At 39.3% G+C, this 25,213-nt stretch overlaps 4 protein-coding genes across 13 annotated transcripts; all 4 read left to right on the top strand.

Annotated features, from left to right (window-relative positions):
- Positions 1 to 2,000: 2,000 nt before the first annotated feature.
- Positions 2,001 to 7,229, top strand: LOC135624773 (arogenate dehydratase/prephenate dehydratase 2, chloroplastic-like). 4 transcript variants are annotated; one of them, XR_010491790.1, is made up of 14 exons: positions 2,001 to 2,313; positions 2,415 to 2,479; positions 2,620 to 2,712; positions 3,826 to 4,026; positions 4,120 to 4,200; positions 4,401 to 4,496; positions 4,584 to 4,661; positions 4,803 to 4,892; positions 4,986 to 5,053; positions 5,165 to 5,246; positions 5,324 to 5,412; positions 6,228 to 6,287; positions 6,607 to 6,715; positions 6,782 to 7,229. XR_010491790.1 is itself a non-coding variant. In XM_065128707.1 (12 exons), the coding sequence occupies exons 1-11, from the start codon at positions 2,049 to 2,051 to the stop codon at positions 5,381 to 5,383; spliced, it is 1,179 nt and encodes a 392-aa protein (XP_064984779.1). In that variant the 5' UTR covers positions 2,001 to 2,048; the 3' UTR covers positions 5,384 to 5,412; positions 5,644 to 5,809. The 4 variants fall into 4 exon arrangements, 2 of the variants coding, with proteins under 2 accessions (XP_064984779.1, XP_064984778.1); XR_010491789.1 differs by having other exon boundaries at positions 6,203 to 6,287; XM_065128707.1 differs by lacking the exons at positions 6,228 to 6,287; positions 6,607 to 6,715; positions 6,782 to 7,229 and adding an exon at positions 5,644 to 5,809.
- Positions 7,230 to 7,438: 209 nt separating this feature from the next.
- Positions 7,439 to 14,001, top strand: LOC135624772 (uncharacterized). Of its 3 annotated transcripts, XM_065128705.1 has the most exons (6): positions 7,549 to 7,699; positions 8,275 to 8,333; positions 8,955 to 9,206; positions 12,420 to 12,563; positions 12,642 to 13,316; positions 13,398 to 14,001. In XM_065128705.1, exons 3-6 carry the CDS (start codon positions 8,970 to 8,972, stop codon positions 13,641 to 13,643), a joined length of 1,302 nt encoding a protein of 433 aa, XP_064984777.1. In that variant the 5' UTR covers positions 7,549 to 7,699; positions 8,275 to 8,333; positions 8,955 to 8,969; the 3' UTR covers positions 13,644 to 14,001. The 3 variants fall into 3 exon arrangements, with proteins under 3 accessions (XP_064984776.1, XP_064984775.1, XP_064984777.1); XM_065128704.1 differs by lacking the exon at positions 8,275 to 8,333 and having other exon boundaries at positions 7,439 to 7,699; positions 13,485 to 14,001; XM_065128703.1 differs by lacking the exon at positions 8,275 to 8,333 and having other exon boundaries at positions 7,444 to 7,699.
- Positions 14,002 to 15,098: 1,097 nt separating this feature from the next.
- On the top strand, positions 15,099 to 18,582 carry LOC135624774 (tetraspanin-3-like). Of its 2 annotated transcripts, none has more exons than XM_065128708.1 (3): positions 15,099 to 16,143; positions 17,894 to 18,242; positions 18,333 to 18,582. In XM_065128708.1, exons 1-2 carry the CDS (start codon positions 15,610 to 15,612, stop codon positions 18,236 to 18,238), a joined length of 879 nt encoding a protein of 292 aa, XP_064984780.1. In that variant the 5' UTR covers positions 15,099 to 15,609; the 3' UTR covers positions 18,239 to 18,242; positions 18,333 to 18,582. The 2 variants fall into 2 exon arrangements, with proteins under 2 accessions (XP_064984780.1, XP_064984781.1); XM_065128709.1 differs by having other exon boundaries at positions 18,330 to 18,582.
- A 1,938-nt stretch (positions 18,583 to 20,520) lies between these two features.
- On the top strand, positions 20,521 to 24,974 carry LOC135583225 (protein IQ-DOMAIN 2-like). 4 transcript variants are annotated; one of them, XM_065128702.1, is made up of 6 exons: positions 20,521 to 20,695; positions 21,070 to 21,196; positions 21,294 to 21,602; positions 22,634 to 22,855; positions 23,741 to 23,860; positions 24,066 to 24,974. In XM_065128702.1, exons 2-6 carry the CDS (start codon positions 21,122 to 21,124, stop codon positions 24,762 to 24,764), a joined length of 1,425 nt encoding a protein of 474 aa, XP_064984774.1. In that variant the 5' UTR covers positions 20,521 to 20,695; positions 21,070 to 21,121; the 3' UTR covers positions 24,765 to 24,974. The 4 variants fall into 4 exon arrangements, with proteins under 4 accessions (XP_064984774.1, XP_064984771.1, XP_064984772.1 ...); XM_065128699.1 differs by having other exon boundaries at positions 24,063 to 24,974; XM_065128700.1 differs by having other exon boundaries at positions 20,521 to 20,837; positions 24,063 to 24,974.
- The last annotated feature ends 239 nt before the right edge of the window (positions 24,975 to 25,213 follow it).

Genomic DNA, 25,213 nt, shown 5'->3' with positions numbered 1-25,213 from the left:
TATGATTTGTAGCAATTCTTTATTCTGTAATATTCTTTGTTCGTTTTCAAATTGAAGTTTGTTGTGGTAAACCTGGTGCTTGTACCATTTCAAGTTTTTCTTTAATCTGCCCTTTTTCGCAAAGTAGTTGAATTTTCCATTACTTGCGCAGCATAATATTTGCCTCTTCCTGGAAATTCTTCAGAATAGGAAGTATGTTTTTCTGGAATGGCTAATCATTGTTTTGATTGTGTGGAATTCCTCGTTTCTTTGTATATCTCCTTTTTTCATCCAATGCAAATAGTTCTGCAACCAAAAACGTGCACTCAGAAAAGTAGTGGATATGAATCTTATTTGTTGAGTTGTTATGAAATTTCTGATCGATTTTAAAGTCTTACATAATTTTTTCTTCTCATGTAAATTTTGCTTCTTGAAACCTCATTCAAATATTTGAAGGAAAGAAGAAAAACTGCACTTAGTTTGCAGTCATCAGTATTGCTGAGATGCAGAATATGGTACTCCAGATATAAGCTGATCCAGAAATACCAATCCAGCAATGAGGACTTCAAATGGATTATAGCCATTTCCATTTTATCAACCTTGCTTGAGGATCACATGTCTTCTTTTGCTGCTTACTGATGACAAGGACTGTGAAAGGTCTGTAACATCCATGGTTAGTAGTTCTCTGATCCCTTTCTTTCCGTAGGATGATTTGAACAATTTTGTCTAAACACAACTGTTTTGTTTACGGTTAGTAGTTCTCTGCTTACTGGCGACAGGGACTGTGAATGGCCTGCAACATCCAGGTTAGTAGTTCTCTGCTCCCTCTCTTTTTGTAGGATGATTTGAACAATTTTGTCTAAACAAAACATGCCAAAGTTTCATTCACTCATTCCTGTTTCGGCAGCTGATCTCCTATTCAAACCACGGCATATATTACTGCAATTTTAGATGAAGTAAAGGGAAATGATCCTGGCTCTGAAGGTCAAGGAAAAGGTTATAGACTTCACTTGTGATAGGAAATGTAACACTGCGGCATAGTCCTATATCAAGAGTAGAAAGATTTAAGCTGGTCTATGAGAGAATGATGGTACCATTAACTTATCCTGTTGAGTCGGGTTGCGAGAAGAACAATCATAACACTTGTTTTGATATTTTTAAGCATATAGATTAAAATTTGGAGCCCTATGAGATGATGGGGGATAAGCAACAGGGACTTGTGTGAGTCTTAGTTCATTGGTCTTGGTATTAGAGGCCCCTTAGCAACATTTTGTTGATTACTGAGGAGCATTGGTTGCTTGATTTAGAACTGAGACATCAGTCATCTCAATCACAAGTAAATGGTTGTTGACCTACATACAAATCAAAGAAGCTTGTTTGCACTATTTGGTAGGGGTTCACAGGAAGATAGGCATACTATTAGTTCCACCAACAAGAATTCTTGGTTGACTTTGGCTGCAGCCTTTGAACAGAAGAAAAATCTATGGACCTCAAAAGACAAAAAGCAAGACGAACGACTTCTTTCTAGATATTTGACTCAGTAATTTGGTTGACTTTTTCATGAGGTTGACATAGTGGACTTCAATTTCTTGAACATTATAGTGGTTTTAATTGGATAAAGTGCACTGTGCTCCTCTACAAGTTCTTAAAGTGGAAATTAAATAATTACTGCTAAAGAAGGACTTCGGACAGCTCTTAAGATGAAGTCATGAAGATGATGATTGAATTGGATGGTAAACTAATCACCAATGTTCCAGAGAAGAGAAGTAATCCAGTCTTCAAAACTCCTTAATGGAACTAAAATTGCGAAAAACCTATTACAAAATTTTACTGCTTTTGCTTTGTGTATGTTTCAAGAAAGAGAAATAATATAAATTAGTTACCAAATTATCCCGGAAATTATGGGATAAATTGTGTTTACTTTTGGGTTCCGATAAATTTAAATATAATTATTTTTTTCTTTTCTGTGGGGGCCGCCCCACCTTGAGTTAGCCTCCCCCGCTATATCTTTAACCCTCGTGGGGGGGGGAGCGGCCGCGGCGCGCGCACGTCTCTTGAAGACACCCTCGATGAATTCTACCCCGTTCACTCGCACTCCATCGTTCAAACCGCGGTTCGGGACGGAGGGCGGCCGGATATCCAACGGAAATAAGCAGCCTACCCGGGTCGCCGTTCGGCCGCGCCCGATCGCCCTCGCGATGGCATCGGACCATGGCGGGGGAGGCGCCGCCGCCGCCGATGGCGGTATCAACAACGCCGCGGGTCTCGGGCTTAGGGCGTCGCTGGAGGAGACCACTGCCGACGTCGCCTGCAAGGATTCCCAGTCTCTGCCTCGTGGGTGGATGATAAATCTCATCTTTCGCCTCGCCCTTTTGTCTTTTTCGTTCCGTTTTCCAGTTCTTGTTCTTATTGTCTGCGGAATGGCTTCTCTTTAGGGCCTCTATCCATATCTGATGTCTCTGGTTCGGTTAATGGATCGAGATTTCGCGTTGCGTACCAGGTCTGGAATTCCATTTCTCTGTTCTCTTATCTACGCTGGTTTATCTATTTGCACATTTGGCTTAGTTGGTTTCTTCATCTGCAGCAATCTGGTTGTGATAGATGGGTTTTTGGGAAAATTTTGATTTCTTGTGCTTTTAGGGGCTCCCGGGTGCATACAGTGAAGCTGCGGCAGCCAAGGCGTATCCAAACTGTGAAGCGGTTCCATGCGAGCAGTTTGATACTGCCTTTGATGTAAGCTTTGCGTTATTCCTGTGTCTCTTCTCAAGCGCTTCTGCAGGTCTAAATTTGTTGTAGTTATTTTCCCCATGAAGCTTTTGAAGATGTGCACCCTCAGCATTAGTTGGTTAACATAATATGTCTCTAAGATGTTTAGCACATGAAAGCATTATGGAAATAAGCATTCACCGACACTTCCATTCTTGTGGTTTGAATTTAGAGAATAAACACATAGGTTTCTTGCCTAAATGGATGTTTCTCACTGCAGAAAAGCCTAATTTTAGTGGTGCGGTTTCCCTCTTGTCACCATACTGTACAAGTGCCATCACTGTTTCTTGCTTGTGAACAACACCTTTGTGAGAATTCCTATACTATTTTAGCCAGTTATTGAACACTTATATTCTTCAGAGAACAGCTATGTATCATGATGCGATGAATCTATTAAGTGGATATGCATGATGAGCTGATAAAATAAGTTTTTAGATGTTAAGCTAATAAAGCAGGACTCAGAAAATTTATAACTATGGCTAATTGTGCACTAAACCTGCCTCCTGAATTCCCCATTGCTGTGAATCCAATTATGTCTGGTTTGAGGTGAGACCCATGCAGTGATTTGATACTAGTTGTATCTAGCAGCAATGATCATGACTGTATCTTTATTTCTTATTCCAAATGTGTACATTAAATGTTTTTCTTTCTCAATCCAAAAGGTCTCACATATAATTTGAATCTGTGGGATTCGGATCGGAAACATACCTAAGGAATATATGCTAATAAGCAACATGCTTCAATTCAATTAGCCAATTGCCCATTCTAGATTTTTGTGGAAGCAGATCTTTTTTCCATTGTTTAATTAATATCAGGAGTGAGAAAGGGCATAGTTAACTTTCCGGTGCAGCATTGAGAACGGATATATTAAGTGATTTGATTCTCGAAGGCAACTGCATATAACATAGAATGAGATGATCACCTTAGAACAAGCAATGTAGACTCAACTATGCAATGAACAATGTAGGATTATAAATAGTATTTGTTGGTAAACTAGCGTATTAAAAAGAAAAATTACCAATAGCAAACATTACACCGGATGACAAATTTGTTCAAGCTACCCACAAACTGATCTTGCAGGCTGTTGAACATTGGCTTGTTGATCGGGCAGTTCTACCTATTGAAAATTCACTAGGTGGTAGCATCCATCGCAATTATGACCTTTTACTTCGCCATAATTTGCACATTGTCGGGGAAGTAAAATATGCAGTTCGGCATTGTTTGCTAGCTAATCATGGAGTGAAAAAGGAAGATCTGAAAAGAGTTCTCAGCCATCCTCAGGTACAACTAGCATCTCCCCTCTTTTGGTATTTCTTTCATTAAAATTGCTTAGCTGTCAGGTGACTAGTCATGCTAATACAATCATAACTTCAGGCCCTTGCACAGTGTGAGACTATGCTTGCAAAATTAGGGGTTGTCAGAGAATCTGTAGATGACACAGCGGGAGCTGCAAATGTAAGATGCTTATGCTTCATTTTTTGTCCATGTTGTTTGTTTCCTTGTTTGGTTTTTGAAAGTCAGTATCTATTTTGTTAGATCATTTTGCAAACTGACAATTAGAAGACTAGATTGAAGTTTCTTTTGAGTTAGCCTCGATTATTCTGAGTACCATAGCTGATGTTCAATTGTCATGGATGAACATGTACTCTTCCTAGTTTATTGCTACCCGCAAACTCCAAGATGCAGGGGCTGTTGCCAGTTCATTAGCCGCTGAAATATATGGACTGGATATCCTTGCCCGAGATATTCAGGTAATGATGTTTGTTTTGTTGATCTGTTGCAGTTATCTTATTGTGCCACTTAGTGTTTTATTTGCCAAATCTTTTTGGATTGTCTAGGATGACTCCGACAATATTACTAGATTCCTGATGCTAGCACGGGAACCCATTATTCCAGTAATTGATAGACCTTTTAAGGTAAGCATATTAAAATTAAGATTTTTTTTTGCCCAAATATGCCAGTAAAGTTTTTGTTGAACTTAATTTTTAATTATACTGGTAATGGTTAACAGTTTGCCAACATCTGTGACCAATATACTATTGTTTTTGCATGTTCAGACAAGCATAGTTTTTTCTCTCGAAGAAGGCCCGGGTGTGCTTTTCAAGGCACTTGCTGTTTTTGCTTTGAGGGATATCAACCTTACAAAGGTTTGTTATCTTGTTTCAACTAATGTGGTCTTGCCACAAGTATTCAGTTTTACATGTTGGCATGCTTGATATGCTTACGACCTGTTTCCTCAGATTGAAAGTCGTCCCAGGAAGAATAAGCCATTACGCATAACTGACGATGGCAGCAATGGACCTTTAAAGTTATCATCATAACCATTTGTCAATTGAACAGTATCTCTATCGATGATTATTTTGGATCAGTTGTTCTTATTATTATACTGGCACTAACTTTTTGTGCATATCTTGGTTAGGTATTTCGACTATCTCTTCTACGTAGATTTTGAAGCATCAATGGCTTCACACAATGCCCAAAATGCCCTTAGGCACCTGAAGGTATAAACTTTTTTGGGTCTCAACAAGATATTTTTTTGTTGCGTTAAAATTAATATGAAATTATCTTGTCCATACAGGAATTTGCGACATTCTTGAAAGTCTTGGGGAGTTATCCTAGGGACATGAGTGAGGCATGACTTACCGTGTTCGGACGATGGGCACTATGGTAATGGCAATCAGTTCCTAGATGAAAGTTGTAGACAGTTTTGCAATGAGAAAATCATGATGTTCATGATTGAATGTTAGCTATCATACTTTTTATTTAAATGTTTATTAAAAGAGACATGTCCTTTGCACTGATATACTATGGTATCGGACCACTACTACCTGGAAGCTTGCTTATGAAAAAATATGCAGAACTATGGTATCTACTGAATATTTACTCTTCTTACATCAGGTGCCTGCGATGTTAATTGACAGGTTGTAGTTAGATAGCAGGATGGCAACTTCACTTCCACTTTAATTTCTGACCTTGTGGTCTGTTGAGACTTGTGCTGAAGAATTATCAGGATTTGTAAAAATGGGTAATTGTCCTTAAGAATTATGTGAACTTTACAATTCAAGTACATAAGTGAGACCTAAAAATTTTTAGGTGCTGATATGATGCTTCAGGAATGAATTAGGCTTTCAAGCATTGATGATTTCCCCAACTGATGGAACAGATCGACTGAGGGTTTTGTTTTGTTTTTCTTACTGGTATCATTTCCAGTGAATGACTTGTACTCTGTAGTTTACTCGAGCTAAGAATGCTTTATCCTTCTCCCTTTCCATAAAAAATTAATTGTCTTATGTTGTCTGATATATATATATATACATATGTATATATATTTATATATACATATATATATATATACACACACACACATATATATATATATATATATATATATATATATATATATATATATATATATATATTCTGACAATTTACTTCAACTTATCTGTTAATCTTTCAGAGTTTTGCTGTTGCGCATTGTGAAGGTATCTTCAATCCTCCCAGCAGAAGAGAAAGAGGATAGTCGATAACAACTTTGTATGCAGGTCAGAATAGGAGGATTGCAATCTCTTGAAAGTCCATAATTAACAAGTATTCTAATGCGAGTAGCTTTTTTTTTCCTGCTCATTTTTATTTGTTTTACTTATATTCATGAGTCCATAGTGAAGGTTGATTGGTTTTCCAGTACAAGAAGCAACACCGTTCGTTTAGCAGTTCTTTGTTTCCTAGACATTCCTTTCCTGATCAACCAGAGAGGAGCTGAATTCTTCTCTCCCCAACACCATATTCTCAAGCTCTTTTTTCTTTCAGATTCTCCACTCTGTACCCTCCATTTTATACTTCTTATTGATGTTACATGTGCAGAAGAAATCAAAAGGCGAAGAAGGTACAAAGAAATCCTGATCGAGATGCTCCGGTCTGCAGGCCCAGCGTGTCAGAAGTGAAACGCCAAAGAGAAGATACAATGTATCAGGTAAGGTGTCATGAGTGAGTTACTGTGTGGGAATCATTCATCACATCACGATAATCGAAATGGTAGGGAGCCCTGTTCGCCACCGAAATGGCACGAGATCCTGAGCGGCGGCCGTGGCGTCGAGTTACTCGCCCAGGTGGTCTGCACTGCAGAGCAGCAACAAGAACACTACGGCCTGACGGTGCTGACACGCGGCCACGCATGCCTCTTCGATTTCTCTTGATCCCTTTGGAAGACATGAAGTTGGACAAATCACTATTCCCAATTTACTGGCACTCGACACTCCAAAAATTCTACGCATGCCATCCCGAACATGAAACGCTCGAACATGCCATTAGGAGAGTCTACCTGCCATGAATCTTTTGTACGTAATCAATTTCAATTATCTAACAGTATGATCTTTTCGTGCATGTAGGGGATTGCATACGTTTATGGAAAAAGGTTGTTGTATGGCTTAGGCAAAAACAATCAAGTCTATCAGTGATCTTGCCAAAAAAAAAATAATTCATCTTTATGATTTGAATCGTGATATTTAGATTATAAAATATAATTTAATCCTTGGCCCATCATAATTTTCAATTGCATCAATATATGTTGAAAATTAAACTAAAAAGATATTATGAAGTCCATTAATTAAGTAAGATTAAGAAAAACAAATAAAAGTAAATAAAGAAATACGCAGCCCATTAATTAATTCGTTGGATGTGTCCAACGCATATGTGAATGAATCCAATCTTCCATCAGTTTTAAATCCAATAAACAGGAGGAGAGGAGGAGATAGAAGGAGAAATTAGACCTCCTCCTGTGACAGTTGCGGGCTTCCATGAGCGAGCTGTAGCTGCCGCTCTGATTTGGCTCCGAGACAACATGGTGACGCCTTCCGAGGCTTCCAGGCACGGAGGCAGCGGCTTAGAGGAGATCTGGAAGAGGGAGCTGGGCCCGTCTCTGCCTCGATTCTTCGCTCGCCGAGTCGGTGGTTCTGAGGTGAGTGTTTTCTTTGATCGGGCCGCCCCTTCTCTGTTCCAAAACGCTAAAGGTTTTACTTTTATTCGCGTTAGCCGCTGCTTCTTTGATTATACGTCTCCTTCGGTATCTTAACTGAAATCAAAGTGAGGTCTTACTTAATGGTCTTGCCCTGCTTGCAATCACAAGAGGGCTCAATCTGTTAGTAACATACTCTAAGCTACATACATAGACTGGGTTAGGTTTAGAAGAAAGTGATTTAATAGAAGGGAATTTTTGTTCAGTTTTTTCCCCCAATTAGAGTTCTCTTACCAGAATTTGTTGGAGTAGATCATTTGTTTGATTTTGGATTTAGCATTCGTGCAATTGGATTTGGCATTCTAGTATCAGAGAGATTTGATCTAGCTGAAAAATTAATGTGGATGGTTCTTTTTTCTTTATAGGAAAATTCTTAATAATTCTCTGAACATTGTCAAAATTCTGTGGGTTTCAACTTTTTAGATGGTTTGCTCTGTCCGTTTTCTTCCTATTTGTTGCTTGTAATTGTCTGTTCTACTCGCTACTGAACTTATTAAACTGCTTTGTTCGAATAACAGGAAAGGAACTGGTTGTGGCCTTGCTCTAAAGACCTGATTCTGGTGGTGGAAACTCGGAAGTACTGTCCATCCTCTAGAGTATTACTGTCCCTCTGTTATGTTTGGGTACAAGGGTTGTCAAAGTAAGCAAGAGAAGTTAGGAATGGGATTATGTAGTGCCGCTGTTGCAATTGGACATGAGGGCGATGGTTTCGAAAAGCAATTTAGTCCTACGATTGAGTCTTTGGCCTTTAAACAGTATAATACTGTTTTACTTGAGCCTTGAAACTGATGTTGCACGAACTGTAAATCATGCTTCTTCGCTACATCGAACATTCTTTTGCTCTTATTGTACATTCGTTTCACTGTCTTGTTGTCTACTTATTTGCATTGATGTAGCTGAAAATTTGATATTCTATTGGCTTTTCAAGGTCCATCTTACTCCTGGACCACTTGGAACAAAAGATAAAGTTAAAATTGTGATGCATAGACAATTTTTCATCAAACTGGGATGCTGTTTGCATGATATCTGTATGGAGTATTAAGTACAATATTATTTTATTTTATATGAAGAAGATTATGCTGATTTTTGTTTTGTTGTGCAGACAGACCAAGATGTTAGTTTCTCTTTCTCATAGTAAAAGTATTTGAGGAATTTTCAAAATGAAGTTGTATCTAACACCTTTTCGTCATATGATTAGGCACTTGTAAAGCGAATGGTTTCGTATGGGAACTTGTGTGGCCATAAGGGTTGTGTAAATACTATACATTTTAACCCTGCTGGTGACCTTCTTGTCTCTGGTTCTGACGACAAAGGCATTATATTATGGAATTGGGAATCCAAATATAAAAAGTTCACTTATGCTTCTGGTCACATGGATAATGTTTTCCAGGCCCTAATTATGCCATTCACTGAGGACCGCACCATAATAACTTCTGCAGCTGATGGTCAGGTATGTCAACTTTTCGGGGCACTTTTAATGTAAAATCTTTCGGCTCACTTACAATGCTTGTTTTGTTCTTTGTTCTGATGGCCAAATTAAACTTGAAGTAAAGTGCACTCCTTTATAGAAGGTTATCTTGTAAGTTTGTGAATGTTAGGACTGGAATTTTTTCATTTGATAGAAAAGTAACTGTTGGGTAAGTACAATTTTTCAAAGATATTGGTAATCAACCGTGTTAGTTCATGCTTTAGTTCTTGTTTGTCATACAAGCACTTACGCATGGACTGGACTAATCATATTTGAAAAGATTGTAATACTACATTATGTGCTAGTAGCTAGGAAGTAGTAGGATGGCAGCAGTATTCATCTTTGCATTGTGTGTCCTTGGCTTTTACTTATAATGGAACAATTCCTTGAGCAAGTCATATTGAAATAAGTCCAAAGAGAGATATTCTTCTTTATTAAAAAACACATCACCAAGATTTTAATAAGCAAAAGTGGTCTTGCAGCAATCAAGTAATTACTTACTACTTAGCCCATCTGTATTATGTGCGCACAAATGCATGCTCCATTTATATAATAATTGGAAAGAATTTGAATTAAAAAAAAATTCAAAGAATAAGTAACTAGTAAGAATGCAATACATCTCAAAAAATTGTAAAGCATTCATATATAGACTATACTAGGGTTTGCTGTACCGATGCGTACAGCTCGGTACGAGCGGTATGTATCAGTTTGATAGGATATCGGTACGCGGACCATTCTTTACCGAGCGGTACTAGTCACTTGACCTCGTATCGCTCAATACGGGGTCTGTAACGGGTAGTAATAATTGGATTTCGACCATTACCGATCAAGGGCTGATATTGCCCTATCTCAAATGGTCAATTTGACCGTTTGAGGCTTAGAAAAGGGTTTTTAAATCCTTTCCTCTCTCCTCTTTCAACTCATTTCAATCTTTCAATCTCTTAAACTCTCTCAAACTCTTTTTCACTCACATCTCTATCTTTTTCTCACATTTTCATTCTCCTAAACTCAACAAAACTATGATTTGTGGATTAGATCAAATTTAGAAAACTAATTTGGGAGGATTAAGAGGAAAAACACTCTAATCAAAAGGTATATATATTCTCTTTCTAATTTTTTATATTTATTTCCAACTTAAAAACCCTAACCTAATTTTTTTTCAGATATTTTTGGAGGTTTTTTTTTATGATTTTGAGTGTCCCATCAGTACACTTTGGTATGTATCATACTGAGTAGGGCTCACTACACAAGTATAGATCAAAATTGCAAACCTTGGACTATACAATTTTAGGCACAGAGAGGGCACATAGAGAGGGAACAACCCGAGCAATTTTAGTAAAAGGTGAAGTTTTATGACAATAATCAGACTGTAAAAGGGAGTGGAAATTTATGAGAGCCATGGGCCATCAAGTTTTGCAATAATAATAGCATTTAAGGGGATGAGAAAATTAGAAAGAGAATTTGAATTGATTATGTATTCATGTCCTGCACAGAGTACAAAGGAAAGACTGAAAGATGAGTGGATACAGTTGCAGATGATATTTCTAGATGATGATGCACTATGGGTCCATTATTTTAACAATCTACTTAGGATGGTGAGAATTTCATTCTCTTACTATCTCGATACCCATAGTTTGACATTTAAGATTATGTACTAGTTAATAGAACAGTGTGTACATTTACTACTAGACATGAAAATAGCTAGAGTGGGACAAACATCAAACTTTTAGGCATATGATAGTGAGATGTTGCATGAGATAGATACAGAATTTTGGCAGTAGTCCTTACGAGATGATACCTCATTCTACTAGCTAAATACTTAGGTGTTTGGGGATGAGCCTGCTGGCTGTTATGTCGTATAGTGAGCTCTTGCTAGTGTCTTGATGTGACAGGCTACTATGTGACAACTAAAATGAATTCAATTCCCTTTTCCCCCTTTCCTGATCTTTTTTTTCTAACACTTTCAAGTCCTTTCATCTTACTGTCTTATCACCTTTTGTTCATTTTTGTCTTCGCTCTTGAACTGTTAGATTCAGCAGAACCTGTGTTTGATATGCATTAGGTGCATCAAACACGAATTGACAGCAGACTTGCTTATCCTAGTTAGGCTTACTAATGAAATATGTTAAGGATATCAACAGATCAAGGCAACATGGGCAACATCACAGCCCTGATTTTGGGATAAAGCAGAACAACTCTACTGCTTCTGGATAACCAACTGATGTTGGTAATGTTTGGTGATTCATCAGCTGAATAGTCATCCAACTAATGGGGTAGAGAAAACAGTGCTTATTTGGTCGCCCAAGTCTGTTTATTATCTTAGTGAAATTTATATAGTCATTTCAAATGCATGAACCGAACTGATAATGGTGATGCATTAAAATTTTGGTCCCTGAAGGGCTAGATTACCCTATTTCTTTCATATGAAAATTTTTCTATGACAGAATTTTCACCAGAATAGCAATTATCTTGTCCTTTTTTTTGTGTTCTTCATATACCCTAGTTATTTCTAGAAACCAAACATACCCATAAGTTTGTTACTTTAACTTGATTCTGCATGACTGCAACCACCCCTGATTTCTTGATCTTTCTAAAGAATCAAGCAAAGAGAATAGGTTTGACATTCCTGTCATTTTAAACTTAGGTTCTTTTACTAATAATATGACCATCATGTGCCTGCTGCCGCTTGAGTTTCGTAGGGTGCATAAGCCAAAAAGATGAACTAATATTCATAGTCCCAACTATACTTTTTTTTGCCTGAATAGATTTGTATCTAATCCAATCTTCAATAATTTTTACATCTATGTTTTCTAAAAAGATATTCTCTCAAGCCACGGATTGCAGATTCTGCTTGTAGAATGAAGGACAGAGGTTTCACTTGCTAGCTTTAACACAACTTTGTCTCTGTACTTTCTGCGTTTAATTGGTTTGCTGCTGACCTAGGCTGAGCATTGCACAACCATTGAATGCCACTCGATTAGTTTCCCTTGGCTTTATAATGGATTATGAAAACTTGATCAGTTATTCTGAATGTAACGAATATCAAGTTGATGATTGTTTTTGTTTCTTCTTATATTGATATCTATTTCAAGGGGGTAGGTGGTTTACTGGTTAATATTTTTTTTCCTTATGTTTAACCTCTCTGTGAAAGGAAGTGTTCAGAGTCTTCTTGTTTGTTGTGTCTCTTTTTCCTAGGTAAGGGTCGGCCAGATTGCAGACAATGGTGTAGTCACAACCAAACAGCTGGGGACACATCGTGGTCGTGTACACAAACTTGCCATTGAGCCTGGAAGTCCTCACATATTTTACAGCTGTGGCGAGGATGGTTTAATACAACATGTAGGCTGCCTCTGTTATCTCATCTTGATATTTGTTGCAATAATTAGCATTGCAGATCTTGAATGCTGATTTTTGCAGTTTGATCTGCGAAGCCATGCCCCTACCAAACTTTTCTTGTGCTCTTCATTCTCAGACAACAAACAACCTGTAAGACTGAATACCATTGTCATAGACCCCTGCAACCCTTACTATTTTTCAGTAGGAGGCTTTGATGAATATGCACGAGTTTATGACATAAGAAACTATCAGTGGGATGCATCAAGTAGTTCTGACCAACCTGTGAATACTTACTGTCCTCGTCATCTTATTGGCTCTGATAATGTCCATATCACCGGACTTGCATATTCTTACATGAGTGAGTTGCTAGTCTCATACAATGATGAGCTTATTTACCTGTTTGAGAGAGACATGGGTCTTGGTCCAAATCCACGGTCTGCTCCAGCTGCAAACTTGGACAAGATTGATCAGCCACAGGTGTATGCTGGCCACAGGAATTCACAAACTGTTAAGGGGGTCAGTTTCTTTGGACCCAGTGATGAGTATGTTGTCAGTGGATCAGATTGTGGTCATGTTTACATATGGAAGAAAAAACATGGCGACCTGGTGTGGATGATGGCTGGTGATAAGCACATTGTGAACTGTGTTGAGCCCCATCCTTTTTTCCCTTTTCTTGCTTCTAGTGGATATGATAAGAATGTAAAGCTGTGGACTCCAGGCTGGCCACCCTCTCCGCTCCCAAGGAATCTAGAAGAGGTACGGTGTTCCATCTCCTTAGGACTTGCAGATAAATAGGTTACTTGCTATCTTTGTTGTGATTCTTTGTTTAATGGGCAGATTATGGCAGCTAATAAGCGAGGAAGAGAGGCTCGTGCACGAGTTTCACTCTCTCCTGATGTTATAATGCATGTTTTGAGGTTGCAGAGAAGGCAAGCTTTAGCTTACATCGAGCACAGACCCTCAACTGCAGACCTCGAGAGCGATGAAGACGATGACAGAGAGGCTTTCGTCCTAGGATTCGCAGATCCTGAGACTGCTGAAGAGGGTTCAAATGCTGATCCCAGAGAGTGCATAATCTGCTAAATGCATTTCATCATATGATCATGCTTTTATTATTAGCAAGGAATATCATAGATGATAAAAATAAAGGACCTCCTGCACCTGCTCGAGTCCACGTCTAGCATGTGGTGTAAACTATAGACAACTTACTGATGAGCAGCTTGGGGATTCTGGGTATGAGTTTGTGTTCCTGTTGCCGGTATAAACATATAAGCATCCTCAATGTTTCGTGTCTAAACTATGGTGCTTGGATGATGGTTTTATGTTTTTATTCGTCAGAGAAGCAAATTCTCCTAAAATTTCTGTTGTTATGGTCAGGTTTATATATGTTACTGTGAAACATATGATGCTTTGAGCAACCGCTTACATTTGCTTGGATGGATACACACATTGCCAACACTTTTCATGCTGGACATTAATCAAGTCTAAGATTGGTTTTGCTTTCCTATCGAGTTTGTCACCAAAATCAGAATTCATCATCTTGATTGATAATAGAAACCTTCTCTCTTCAACTTTGCACAGCTTTGGAGTATCATTTATTCCCACTAATTCATTTCAACATCATCCGCAGGCAGGAAAATATCGAGAGTCCATTCAAAGGTAATAGTGCGGTTGAATATGATTGCTCGTCTCCATGATTTCCCATCACAACATGTCACCAACACACAGTCTTCCTTCTTCCATCTTTTGATTGGCCTTCTCCACTTGTTTTGGGTGACAGGAATATTCTTCATCTTGTCCATTCTCATGTCCTCATGTCCCTGTAAGTTCTCATGCTTAAAACGATTTGTTTCTGCTCTGGTCATGAATGTGGTGGAGATCACAAAAAGATGTTGGAGAAAAGGTGATTCTTTTTTGTTTCTTCCCATTCATCTTTTCAAAATCATACTTTTTCTTCAGCTTTTCTCACTAAGTTATTGGAGATTTTGTTTCTAGTTTAGTCTCTTTTCCAATTCTCTTCCCTTCTCTACTTCTATTCATATTAAATGGTGAAGCATAAGAATGATTCCTTTTATCTTGCTAAAGTTTTGCTTATTTTGCACAATAGTTGGAGCCAATTGAACTCTAATTGTTTTGAGACAAGAGCTTGATATAAAAAGAATATTTTATAGTAAGATTAGAAATAGCAAATATAAGATTTACATAGCTTGATATTTTTTGTCTACAACAACAGGGGAAAAAAAAAATCAAATTATATGTTAACCATTTGAGAACAAGTTTCATATTCTCCTGAATTAAAATATTTCTTTCACATTTTCTCTCTCATCATCTCAAAATTTTTGACCTCTTTTTGCCACAAAAAGCTTAAAAACAAATGATGGTCCTAAAACATATTTGACATTACTTGACAAAATATATATGCTGGAGATAAATGTTGAGGAAATAATTTCTTTTCCATGCAATCAAGCTCCAATTCCTCAAAGTTAAGAATCTCATTGTCCACTGTCCATGAATAGAGAGTTGTTATCCTCAAGTAAAACCCAGAGAAACATTACTTTCTTTAACTTGTCATTTCTTTCTCCTGTCATGTAAGGTTGAATTGTCTCATGATCTCATCCTGCCAAGAACAAGCTACTGTGAGTCTTCTACCTTGCTTGGCTCTGTACTTAGACCTTTCTGAGAGACCTGGGAGACACTGCATGCACACTTCCACCCCCACCCTACCTGCCAAACTCCAGAAAAGAGAATAAAACAAGAGCTATGTTGCAGCTTCCAAAACACCAGCAGCGTCAGTCCCCACACACTCCTTTCGAGTCTCATTACACTCTTACTGCCATCAGCTGCTGCTATTTTATTATATGTCAGTTATATATCCCCTTCTGTCACCCATTCCTACCATCCCAAGCCTCCTGTTTTCACCCAAAATAGAGGGGGAGAAGCGACGGAGAACAAGCCACCGAATAAAGGCGCCGCCGCCTTTGGAGGAGAAGAGAAGAGAAAGCAGCGAAACAGAGTTCCATCAGCTGTGAAGAGGAGACGAGAAGGGAAGATGATGCGAGGTAGCAACACCCTCATCGGGGCCGTGAACTTTGTCACGTTCCTGATATCGATCCCCATCTTGGGCGGCGGAATATGGCTCAGTGCCAAGGCCAATTCCACCGACTGCCTCCGCTTCCTCCAGTGGCCGCTCATCATCATCGGCATCGCCATCATGGTCATCTCCCTCATGGGCTTCGCCGGCGCCTGCTACCGCCTCACCTGGCTGCTCCGCATCTACCTCTTCGTCATGTTCTTCGTGGTCGTCGCGCTCCTCAGCTTCGTCGTCTTCGCCTATGCCGTCACCGACCGCGGCCACGGCCAGGTCGTCATGGACCGCGCCTTCCTCGAGTACCAGCTCTCGGACTACTCCGGCTGGCTCAAGGACCGCGTATCCGACCCCGGGTACTGGGCCAAGATCAGCGCCTGCCTCCGCGACAGCCGTGTGTGCCCCAAGATGGCGAGGTACGGCCGGGACTCCACCACGGGGTTGCTCATCCCTGAGCCCGCGGTTCTGTTCTACCAGAGGCATCTCTCCCCTATCGAGGTCAGTGCTTGGATCAAAATCTTTCTGTTCTTTGCTTGTTTTCGTTGTAAAATGGGAATTCTTTGAGGATGTGAGCGAAAAGAGAGCGTCTTTAGGTGAAATATTGGATTTTTAGGAGCAGAAAAATCAAAACATGATACGATTCAGTAAAAGATTGTCTTTTTAGCAGATTAAAAGCACTTTGCACGTTCTTTGATGTGTTTCTTGATTCTTTTTAGTGAATTGAGAAGATGTTACACATCTAATGGTGTGATTTCCTTGTTACCACCGTTTTGGTGATGCTTGATTTGAGAAGATTAGATATTAGGTTCTGTTTCGATTATAAGCAAAAACACTGATGATATTGTTTAATTCTTCCCAGTAAATAGGTTAAATTTGTAGTGTCTCCATCTACTAATTGATTATATTGTTTAATGCATGTCTGCAACCATGTACTATCTGATATGACTGCTATTACTACTGATGAATCCTTTTCTTTTTTAGCTTTTCTATTGAACTCTTCCCTTTATTTTTGGTTTATGTGAGAAAAGAAAGGAAGAATTGCTGCTTATGTTTGCCTCCAAGCAATATATGTAGATGGCAGACTGCCCTTCTGGCAAGTTCTTTTTGTTTGCCTTTTTCTAGTTCAGGTTTCAGATTCCCCTTCAAAGATTATCTATGCCCATCTTTATTGATATGTAAATAAAGTTGGAGGATTATATCAAAGCTTAACAACACAAACAATAAGCTGCATCCTGCCTTCTTAAATGATTCTTAAGAATCAAAGAAAAATTAACAGCAAAGGAAACAACAGATGTAGACAGAAAAAGACATCTTTGTTCATGTGCTGATAGAAAACCCTGTTGTGCAGAAAAGTCCTCAGGGATCACTAGAGCTGCACCATATGACAGCAACAGATCTTTTATCTACTTTCTTCTTTTCCTAGTCGACAAAAAGAAGAACCACCATGGCTACATGATTGAGGATGAGGTCTTTATTTTATCTTTTCCCCTGTAGTGGGACCAAGGGAGAAGATAGAACACAGAAATTAAGTGGGTATCATGGAAGATCTACAACTTGTGGTAATTATAAAGAACCAACAGCACATGTTATTTTGGAGTGGGTGGCCATTCCTGTCCTTGAATGCTCCTTTCCATCTCCTACCCCACACTATCCCCATTGAAGACTTTGGTTGGTTCTCCAATTGCTAGTCTTCTACTTACCTTATCCAGAGGAGAGTACTCCCTCTGGTTTAGGTATTACGGGTCTTCCCAATCCCAAATTGTTAATCTCTATGACCTCAATAGATGGAAACTTATTATTCATCCGCTTTCTTGGTTGTTTTACCCCCTAATAGTTCCCCGACTGATTGGATTGCATTTTGACCAAACAAACATTGCCAGGGACCGGGCCGCGGAGAATCTACAAAAATCATAGTTGTAGAGGATCTACACCAATTTAAATGGAATTGAATGAATTTCACAAGATATTTAATAAACATCAAGTAAAATCTGTTTCAGTGGACTTTTAACTTTCTTATTGCTTGAGTGCCATTCCCGAATAGTTTATTGCTTTCTGCTCAATTTCTTTAATCAAAAGTTGTATCTCAAGTATGTTGTATAACATTTGTTTAGCATCTACCTTAACTGTTAACTGAAAGATATTGTCATTACCAGCTGCATTTATAACGTATTTTCTCTAAGGAGTTAATGACTTTTTTTTTCTTTACCAATGTTCATTTTCTCGATTGTGTTGGTTCTCAATGATGCAGTCTGGGTGTTGTAAGCCTCCCACTTCGTGTTGGTTTACATACGTAAATGAGACATACTGGACTGCACAACCAGGGACTGTGGTGAATGACATTGACTGCACCAGGTGGAGCAACGAGCAACATTCACTGTGCTACCAGTGTGGCTCATGTAAGGCTGGGGTTCTCGCGAGCATCAGGCATAACTGGAGGAAGGTCTCTGTGATTAACATTGTTGTGCTCGTCATCCTCGTGATCGTGTACGTCATTGGTTGTGCCGCATTCAGAAACGCAAAAAGGATCGACAACGATGAGCCCTTCGGAGAGAACAGGATGAGTAAAGCAAGACCTAGCAGGTTCCAGTTCTAGACAGGTCTGTAGATTAGAGCTGTTGCTATACAATATAAACATAATGGCTGCTTGAAGGTTTGTTAATGAAAGTTTGTGCTCCTACCTCCAGCAGTTGATGATTGGCTTCAAGTTGCCGAAGGAAGAGAAGAGGCTCCATCAAATTCCAGTTGGCTTGATTTGTCTCTATGTGACAGTTCTATTTGTATCAGTTATCTTTTATGTTCAACACAATCAAACAGAAGACAGTGGGTGATCTCATTTTTCCTAGTTGAAATGTTGTTTGTGTTACCAGAAAACAAGACTTGTCCTCTTGCTTGTATGGAACTTCATTCACATTAATAGTGATTCAGCAGTTTGTATAATCCATGTTTAACTTGTCTAAGAATCATGTGAAGCTTGCAGAACTAGTTATCATTATTTTTCTTCACAAAGGAACATGTTGTTTGTTATATTTCTTTTAAACATTGAGACTGCAGCCTTAGTGGCTGATAGTTGTTTTTCTTGTGTCTTGATATGAGTTAGCATTTAGTAGTAATAGTCTCTTTAATGTGTATTTCTTTAGAATTTAAACCCAGACAGTTATTGCAAGAAAATCATCAAATCCAGTGTCCAACTGTCACAACATATTAGCTTTGAATTCCAAGAAACCTTATTTTTTTTTCCCTACAATACTTCAGTACACCAAAAACCCCAGTTTTCTCAGTGCCAGAAAAATTTTACAGAGTTATCTCAGTGCCAAACATGCATTTCAAACTTTCTGATAGAATCAGTATAAGACAGGCATTCCACAGGGTCAGATCCAGTCAAGTTGCATGGTCTGAGCATGAAATTATCTTTCTTAAATAGTCTTAAAATAACATGGTTTGAATTAGAGCCATGAAAATAATCTCTTGCACACACTAGACCTCTTCAAATTACATATAGATAGAAGCTCTGTTCTTAATATTTGATATGGATTGCAGGTTAATGATACTATCTGAAAAGAGTCTTTAGCATCATAATTTCCCAGAGTTGCTGCAAGTGATCTTGAGTTTAGTCATGAGATCTGACCTGGTGGAGAAGTTGGATATGGACTTTGGGGCTTATCATTGGGCATGGTGACTCACAAACAATACTAGTTGTGAGTCTCAGAAAAGGCTCCTCAGAGACAAGGCCTAATAAAATGCAGCATCCAACCAATCCATGAAATAAATGTATAGGTTAATAGTAGCAACTCATGATGTTGTTTGACATTTATGAAAGCAAGTATTTCTCTCAGATGATTGATGACATGAAATTTAGTTACATTAATTATTAACTTAATCACAAAATTAAAGAGATGTAGTGCTCTTCAACAAAAGAAAGAGATAATGCCCAGACAATTCTGCAAGATCATATTAATGATAGGAGACAGTCATAACCCATCTGTTCTCAATTTTGCTGCGATGCAATCAAATAATAGCAGATACTACCCAAAATTTGCTGGTTCATACTGCAGATCACCAGCTCGAAAAGGCTGGAAACAACAGGTTACATGTTATTTCCAATCTGGAATCCAGATCTGCGCCCTCACCTGCTTTCAAGATCACAGAAACGCTTATCTTAATTTGGTTTGTCAACCCATGCTATGAAAGAAACCACACAAATTGAATGCTGTACAGCAGTAATCCTGAAAAGGAAGACTCTTTTTAATGTTTCATTAACAATCTGTCACATCGTCCATGTGACGTTTGACAAGGCATGTGAATCAAGCATTGCTTCGAAGTCATGCAACGCCAGTGCTGCTGCTGCTGCTCTCACAGATCACAGCCTTCCATGAAAGCAGAGAGAGAGAGAGAGAGAGAGAGAGAGAGGGAGGAATTCATATGGTTTGGTGGAGTGGAAGTTGCACAGTGAGTTACTGACTTCATCCGTTGGTCACCACACGCAGCTTCCCTGTTTCCAACATTAGATGTATAAGCTCACAGGTTTCGTGCTCGATCGTTCTCGACGGTGAGTGCCGATGTGCGCACCGCGAAGCGCGTCATCTCTCTCTCCAGCTCGCTAAATCCCCTTTGCGCAATCGTTTCCTGCCACGTCACCAGTGTCGGAAACCTCACCGCTGGGCGGGCGGTTACCCGATCCAACTATTTGGATGACGACGGAGCTGCTCTGTTTCCGTCGCCTGCGCACCTCACCCAACTGCCTCTGCGACATGGGCCCCGTGTGGGACCCGCCGCCACTCCCGATCACGAGGGGAGGTAGGTTCATTACATCTCGGTGGGACCCTTCTGTGGGCCCGTCGTCCTTCCGTTGGTCGCTCGCTCGCTCGCTCGTTCTCCACGCAGATCTAGTATTCTCATCTGGGATCTGTCCGGTCTCTCTCCTTCTCGCACGGAGTGGCGGAGAAGGAAGCGATTGATTTAGTCGTCGCGAGTTCGTTTTGACTCTTTTGTCCGGTTGTGTTCGGTGTCCGTTGCTGAGGCCAGAGAGAGGGAGAGATCGAGGGTTTCCAAGGTGTTCAGCTCATTCCACTTCGCATCCAATGATCTACTCCTTCAACATGTTTCTATTCCGTGGATTGGTTTTTGCCTGTTCGATTCAACTCGTGCTTCATTCATATTCTTTTCCTCCGTTGCTACGGAAAGTATACATTTTGGTATAGAACTCTTTTTTTCTTAGGAGATCTTGAAACTTGTTATTTCTTTCGCCTTCAGAAAGGGAAAAAAGATTTGTTCTTGCTTGAGGAAGCGACCTTTCTTTTTTCTGTTGAAAAGATCAGATCTTTATGAGAAAGATAGGTTTTTTGCTAGTTTTTGTTCAGGATCTGGCTTCCTTGGCTCCGAAGATTGCATTTCGCTTTGGTTCTTGATTCAAATTTATTTTAATAGAGTATCCATTTCGAAGAAGAAGAAGAAGAAGAAGAAGAAGAACAGTGGGATAATGGGGAAGAAGGGGAAGTGGTTCAGCGCTGTGAAGAGGGTCTTCAGCCCTGAATCAAAGGCGAAGAAGGAAGCGGTACGGATTTTGCCCCCACTCCTTTGCTGATCAGATCTGCTCTCCCAAACTTCTCTTACAGAAAATTCATTATTTTTTCCTTTCTTCTTTTTTCCAGAGATTGAAGAAGAAACTGGAATCTGGGACTTCCAAACCTACTGACTCATTAGAGCGTGCTGCTTCCGAGGTAGTTCCTCCTCCGCCTCCTCGTCATCCGGAGGAGGATAAAGTAGTGGAGATTGAGAATGAGCAGAGCAGGCATGCTTGTTCCGCAGCAGTTGCCGCTCCTGCTGCCATTGAACCTGTTGTGACATCTTCTGAGGCCGCAAGGGAGATCATTCGCCTCAAAAGCACCACAAAATACCCAGGCAAGACGACAGAAGAGATCGCTGCAATCAAGATCCAGACTGCTTTCCGAGGCCACCTGGTACGTGAACTCGGTGCATTGTCCTCCACATAACAATGAAATTATTCACATCTTCTTGATGCCCTTCATAGAGATTTGAACTTCTGTTGCAATATAACATATAGGTCATAATTACTATGTACTTGAACTCACATGGCATTTGTACCAGTCGGCTGATTCAATTCTTGTTGCTATATAACGATTAATATACTTGTTGGAATTCGGAATATGCCATTTGTACCAGTAGGCTGTTCCAATTCTGCTCTCAACAAGCACTAACATTTCTGATGCTAGAGTGTCATTTTGTAGTAGACAATCAACAAGTTCAAAGTTCCTGCAAGTTTGTCCAACAGAAGAAATTTAGTGGGATCGCTTGCCATTTTAAAAATGGCAAGCTATCAAAACTTGCATAGTTCTTGCGTGGCTTTGGGTTATGAACAAATATAGTACTCAATAGTGGGTTCCACTTGTGCTTTCCAAGAAACTTATTGCACAATGTTTATGTTTGTTTGTTGTTTATTAGTGAACAGTCAAACTAAGATAATATTCTTGCGTGTCAAAAATGGAAGATCTTCAAATGAACCCAAGTTAGTCCAAGTGATTAACTTTAAGTGTCTATGCTTCCTAAGATCTTCAATTAATGTCATGTCCCAACTCCTACTGTAACATCCAGATACTTGCATGTTTTATCATTTCTCGAAAAACCATGTTTGTACAGCACAGATTTCTTTACATAACTGTACTGAGACCAACAAAATTGTTCGATGCATCTTATACCATATAGCTGTGTTCCGTTTACCAAACCGATGGCCATTTATCTGAGATTGTGATGATCTAATCAAGCTCACCAACAGCACAAAAAATGTGAAGGTAAGCTTTCTATATTGTGCAGGCAGGCAAAACCAAACTTTATGTTTCTCAGCTTACAAGTGATTGGCCAAAACACGAGTCTTAATATTCTGTTCCAAATTTGCAGCTTCACAAATTCTTTCTTTAAATTCTTAAGTTAGTTAATTGTTCATAATTGCCTATTGTTTCAATCTTGTGTCAAGGCAAGGAGAGCTCTACGGGCATTGAGAGGGTTGGTTAGGTTGAAGTCACTGGTTGATGGTGATACTGTTAAGCGTCAGGCTACAACCACATTACGATGCATGCAGACCCTGGCAAGGGTTCAATCACAGATCCGCTCAAGGAGAATCAGGATGCTAGAAGAGAACCAGGCTCTTCAGCGACAAATGCTGCTCAAACATGAAAGAGAGCTTGAAAGTTTGAAGGTAACTTTTTTCATCAGATCTCTCACAAATTCCATGTTTGTTTCCTGTCTTAGCACAAAGTTTTCTTGTTATACAGAACTGAGAACACATTCAAAATTTGTTCGCTTTTCTTAACATCTATTTAATCAGGAGGATGATGTAGCCATTTATATTTAACTTATATATTGCTTAGTGCATATATTTTTTGATTCGATCTCATGGTTGATTGCTTAAATCTATAATTGCATGTAGAAAAAGATGAAATGAATACACAATTTCACTTTTACAGGTTTTCCTATAGAGGTCAAAATGACTTATCTTTATGCATACATCCATCTATGCATAGGGTTGCTGATAAATGTTGTTAAAGTTGTATATTACATGCCACTTGTTTGCATCCAACTAGACGGGAAGCAACCTTGACAAAGTTTGATGTTTTTACATACAGATAACTGATTTAGAGAGAACTAAAATTTGAATGCCATGAATTAGGCATCACGATTGAAACAAAAAAACAAGAAAATTTGGTTGTCCGCATATTTCTACACATGTGCTACTTTCAGAACCCATTGATGTTGGGAGACATATTCAGTGTTTTCTATTTTCTCGATAAGTACTTGAAACATGTTTGTATGGTGGACATGATTGATCAAGATATGCTTTCACGAGTCAAGATTAACAGACATGAGGCTAGGAAATTGACTGCTAGGATTTAATTCTCTATTCCGTTCCTGTTTGATACTTGCCAATAAAGTTGCTTTTGTAGCCATTCATCGCTTTAAATGTGTTTCTTCAACTATATGTTATTGGAGGACAGCAAAAAAAAAAAACAAAACACTTAACAAACATTTTCAGTAAGCAAAAATTGCAAATTTGGACCATGTCTAATTTCTCTTTTAATAACAGATGGGTGAGGAATGGGATGACAGTTTGCAATCAAAAGAACAGATTGAGGCAAGTCTGTTAAGCAAGCAAGAGGCTGCAATAAGAAGAGAAAGAGCACTGGCTTATGCATTTTCTCATCAGGTAATCGCGGTCATTCTATGAATGGAATTTAGCATCTATGTGAATGTTTAAAACTATTAATATAATTTCCTCATAAATTTGTGCTAGTGCCACATTTCTTTTAAAAAAAAAATTGTTGCCACTTAGCATCTTTCATATATCTTTTGAATTCATAATATTCTTCAATATCAAGTACTTCTATCTTCCAAATTTTGCTGTGCAGCAGTGGAAGAGTTCCTCAAAGCCAGTGAATCCATTGTTTATGGACCCCAACAACCTACAATGGGGTTGGAGCTGGTTGGAGCGATGGATGGCAGCAAGGCCATGGGAGACCAGGAGCACAACAGATAGAGAACCGAACGATGACCGTGCCTCCATCAAGAGTGCCATGCAGAGTGATGGAGGTGGGGTAATCTTAAAAGCTTATGCTTGTCGCAATGCCAATCCAGATAAGCCGTCACCATCAAACCAGAAACCAAGTCGTCCTGCAAGCCGCCAATCTCCCTCGACACCACCTGTGAAGGCACCATTGTTAACAGGGAAGATGAAATCAGCAAGTCCGAAGCGTGGTTGGGCACCATTGGAAGACGACTTGAGGAGCATGGTCAGCCTGCAATCTGAGCGATCCAGGAGGCACAGCTTAGCAGCAGCATCAGTGAGAGACGATGAGAGCCTAGCTGGTTCACCAGCTGTTCCGAGCTACATGGCACCCACGGAATCAGCAAGATCGAAGTCCCGCTTCCAGAGCCTTTCAGATGACACCATTGAGTCTGCAGACAGATCCTCTGTGGTTTCTGCGAAGAAGAGGCTGTCTTTCCCCACAGGAGAGAGATACAGTCCAGCATCTCCAGCTGCGGTGAGACGGAGCTCAGGTCCTCCCAAGGTGGACATGGCATTGGTGAAGGATGTAGAAGTCCGATCCTGATCACGACAGAATCAACACGAGAAGCAGGCAGCTCCATTGAAACCTGGTAGAAGATAGTTATGAAATGGGTGGAGGACCAACTGTTGTCAGTTTATTCTATGATTACCATTTATCTTGAGTGAGATGTTTGCAAGTGAGTGGTTTGTTTATATGAATTCTTATTTTGTGATGAACAAGGATTTAATTGAAGTTTCTACTACATGATTCCAATTTTTGGAACTCCATTGCATTCTGTGGTGTTAAATGTAAATGCATGCTTCCATAGCCAAACTTACTAAGCAGCATGTAATTGAAATGTATGGAAATATGTTATTTTGTCCTAAACTGCTTAAAGATTAAGATTAATTTATGAAAGATTGAATGATTCTTGGGCTTAAACATTTTCAATCAATTATTTCATCAATTAACAAATAAGTTATTTTATCATATTGAGTTATGACAAATATTAT

The sequence above is a fragment of the Musa acuminata genome, chromosome BXJ2-10, assembly GCF_036884655.1.
Source record: "Musa acuminata AAA Group cultivar baxijiao chromosome BXJ2-10, Cavendish_Baxijiao_AAA, whole genome shotgun sequence".
NCBI lineage: Eukaryota > Viridiplantae > Streptophyta > Magnoliopsida > Zingiberales > Musaceae > Musa > Musa acuminata.
This window is presented reverse-complemented; position numbering and strand designations above follow the sequence as displayed.

Excerpts from the sequence above, each read along its gene's own strand:
- LOC135624773 (XM_065128707.1), top strand. The coding sequence starts at position 2,049 with ATGAATTCTACCCCGTTCACTCGCACTCCATCGTTCAAACCGCGGTTC. Across the intron at positions 2,480-2,619 it reads GATTTCGCGTTGCGTACCAG|GGGCTCCCGGGTGCATACAG; the intron begins GTCTGGAATTCC and ends TTGTGCTTTTAG. Across the intron at positions 5,247-5,323 it reads ATGCCCTTAGGCACCTGAAG|GAATTTGCGACATTCTTGAA; the intron begins GTATAAACTTTT and ends TTGTCCATACAG.
- LOC135624772 (XM_065128703.1), top strand. The coding sequence starts at position 7,583 with ATGGTGACGCCTTCCGAGGCTTCCAGGCACGGAGGCAGCGGCTTAGAG. Across the intron at positions 7,700-8,954 it reads GCCGAGTCGGTGGTTCTGAG|GCACTTGTAAAGCGAATGGT; the intron begins GTGAGTGTTTTC and ends TCATATGATTAG. Across the intron at positions 9,207-12,419 it reads CTTCTGCAGCTGATGGTCAG|GTAAGGGTCGGCCAGATTGC; the intron begins GTATGTCAACTT and ends TCTTTTTCCTAG.
- LOC135624774 (XM_065128708.1), top strand. The coding sequence starts at position 15,610 with ATGATGCGAGGTAGCAACACCCTCATCGGGGCCGTGAACTTTGTCACG. Across the intron at positions 16,144-17,893 it reads GGCATCTCTCCCCTATCGAG|TCTGGGTGTTGTAAGCCTCC; the intron begins GTCAGTGCTTGG and ends TCAATGATGCAG.
- LOC135583225 (XM_065128699.1), top strand. The coding sequence starts at position 21,122 with ATGGGGAAGAAGGGGAAGTGGTTCAGCGCTGTGAAGAGGGTCTTCAGC. Across the intron at positions 21,197-21,293 it reads CAAAGGCGAAGAAGGAAGCG|AGATTGAAGAAGAAACTGGA; the intron begins GTACGGATTTTG and ends TCTTTTTTCCAG. Across the intron at positions 23,861-24,062 it reads CTTATGCATTTTCTCATCAG|CAGTGGAAGAGTTCCTCAAA; the intron begins GTAATCGCGGTC and ends TTTGCTGTGCAG.